Source organism: Borostomias antarcticus (assembly GCF_949987555.1).
Source record: "Borostomias antarcticus genome assembly, chromosome: 33".
Classification (NCBI taxonomy): Eukaryota; Metazoa; Chordata; class Actinopteri; order Stomiiformes; family Stomiidae; genus Borostomias; species Borostomias antarcticus.
Window position 1 is genome coordinate 1,180,965 of NC_140266.1, and position 2,500 is coordinate 1,183,464.

The window sequence follows — 2,500 nt, forward strand, 5'->3', positions numbered from 1 at the left end:
ACAAAACATGGAGAAGCAGCGTTCTGTTTTTATGCTCCACATATGTGGAACACACTTCCAGAAAACTGCAGGTCTGCTGCAACTCTCAGTTCTTTTAAATCAAGACTGAAGATTTTATTATTATTATTTTTTATTATTATTATTATTTTTGCTGCTGCTTTTTATTAAATCAACTAATTATTCATTCATACAGTACACGGCACTGTAACTTTTATTCCTGTATTTTATTTTTTCAGCATTTTGTTTTAAATGTCCTTTTTTACATTTCGTTTCATATGACATTTTATGTGTTTCTTGCACTTTGTCTTGATGGTTTTAATGTTTCATGTAAAGCACTTTGAATAACCTTGTTGCTGAAATGTACTATACACAAATAAATTTGCCTCGCCTTGCCTAGTTGCCTTACAAGTGCAACCAGTCTTTTGCGTGACGAGATCCTGTGTGATTATTTAGGGTTAGGGTGAGGGGACAGGCTCCAGTTCGGCAGTATGAAATGCATGAAAAGTAGTAAACCAAAAATCCACAATTCACAAGTGCGCATTGAACAGTGTCTGGCGTATCGTACGATACAATATTATACCGAGAACCGTGGCATCCCAACTGATTATTCTCTATTATGAATGAGTATTAGATGGGTGTTTATGGGATGCATTGTTGTCAGGTATGTATGTGTGTATTATGCTAATCAATGTCTCTGACTTTTTTTTTTTTTACCATGACTAACTATATTACTGCACATTGCTGAAATCTTACTTCAAAAAAAATAAAAATAAAGGCTAAATATTTTTTTTTTCCTGTAATAGGAATGTCTATGTAAATCTATGTAAATTATATATTCATTTCAATATATTTTTAAATGTTCTTACATGTGTAAATAAAGAAAGGAAACAAAAGGAAATAAACCTTTTACAGTCATGGAAGCAGTCAAACAACAATCGATAAAACTCCGAAGACCTACAGCCCACTGTAGAGTTGTGTTTGTCATGTTTACTGTAGTTGACTCCTCACCTTTGACCTCTGACCTCCAGATCACCTACAAGGCCCTGAGCTCCCTCGACCCCAGCGCGGACCTCACCACCCAGAAGGGGAGTGTCTTGAAGCTTCATAACGAGACGCACCACCTGTTTGTGGGTCTCTACCCTGGAACGTCCTACTTCTTCACCCTGAAGGCCAGAACCAAAATAGGCTTCGGTTCCCCGGTTACCATGCGAATCTCCACCAAGATATCAGGTCAGATACCCCCCCCCCCCCCCCCCCCATCACCCTAAGCCCTCCCAGTGTAGCAGAGGTGGTTTGGAACACACTAGGGGCAGGGCCTCAGAATGGGTGGACTTGAACACGTGTATCAAGTTCATCTTGTGAGCAAACAGATGAGCCTGCTGGAATGTGGAGATCTCGGTCTCTGTCTGTCTATGTCTCTTTATCTGTCTGTCCCTCTGTCTCTCTTCCTCTTTTTCTGTCTCTACCTCTGTCTCTGCCTCTGTCCCTGCCTCTGTTCCTGCTTCTGTGTTTGCCTCTTTGTCTGTCTCTGTGTCTGTCTCTTTCTCTGTCTGTCTCTGTGTCTGTCTCTGTCTGTCTCTTTCTCTGTCTGTCTCTTTCTCTGTCTCTACCTCTGTCTCTCCCTTTGTATCGCTCTATCTATCACTCTGTCTTGTTCCACTGCCTCTGGTTTCTGCCTGTCTGTCTCTCTCTCTGTCTGTCCATCCGCTGGGCTCTCTCTGCCTCTATCTGCTCTCTCTGTCTAGATCTGTATATTTGTCTCTCTCTCTCTCTGTCTTTCCCCGCTGGATTCTACTGATCCGGTATCTTCCGACCAGCCCGGAGCCCGAGGCAACGGATAATCTTACACTTGTTCCTGCACCAGCTGGCGTTTCAGAAATAGAACGTGTTCCTCAGACAGAGGATGACCTTTCCGAGGGTTCTCTGGAGAGGACGGGCGGAGGAGAGGGGAAGAGAGTGATTCATAGGAGGGGCGTACGAGCGCATCACTGAGAACACTCGGACTTCTCAGCGTCCCAGCTGTGGTTTAGGAACAGGGGGACGTTTCGAAGTGGGGGGAACGTGGATGTAGACAGATTTGGACACATGCACCGGGCATAACGCAGTGGTCCTGGGCTCCTCTGGGTTGAGCTGGGGGGCTGGGTCTGCTCTCATTTAGGCTGGGGGGGGGGGGGGGGGGGATTAAGAAGGGCTTTAATGTGACATTTGAGGGGGAGATAGTTGTGGTGGCAGGGATTAACACCTGTTTGTGTGTGTGTGTGTGTGTGTGTGTGTGTGTGTGTGTGTGTGTGTGTGTGTGTGCGCGTGTGTGTGTGAGTCATGGGGGATAGCTGATGAGAAGGTCAACCTTTAGTGACTGCGAGTATCAGAGCATGCAGAAGACATAAAATACAGTATGTCAATATACAGGTGCACTGGAATGATAACATGTTTGCGGTTTGTCACATTGCATGTGTGTGTGTGTGTGTGTGTGTGTGTGTGTGCTTTTCCCCGCCAGCCC

General features: G+C 44.8%; 1 protein-coding gene across 1 annotated transcript in view; it reads left to right on the forward strand.

The window, feature by feature from the left end:
- The window catches only part of ptprt (protein tyrosine phosphatase receptor type T), a gene marked incomplete at both ends in the record, with an annotated part of 108,702 nt that overhangs the window by 42,268 nt on the left and 63,934 nt on the right, over nucleotides 1–2,500 (forward strand). The window contains 2 exons of the mRNA XM_084460691.1: nucleotides 1,029–1,230; nucleotides 2,498–2,500. The exon at nucleotides 2,498–2,500 is cut by the window's right edge and continues 98 nt beyond it. Coding sequence (XP_084316817.1) covers nucleotides 1,029–1,230; nucleotides 2,498–2,500 — 205 coding nt within the window. The remainder of the gene's footprint in view (nucleotides 1–1,028; nucleotides 1,231–2,497) is intronic.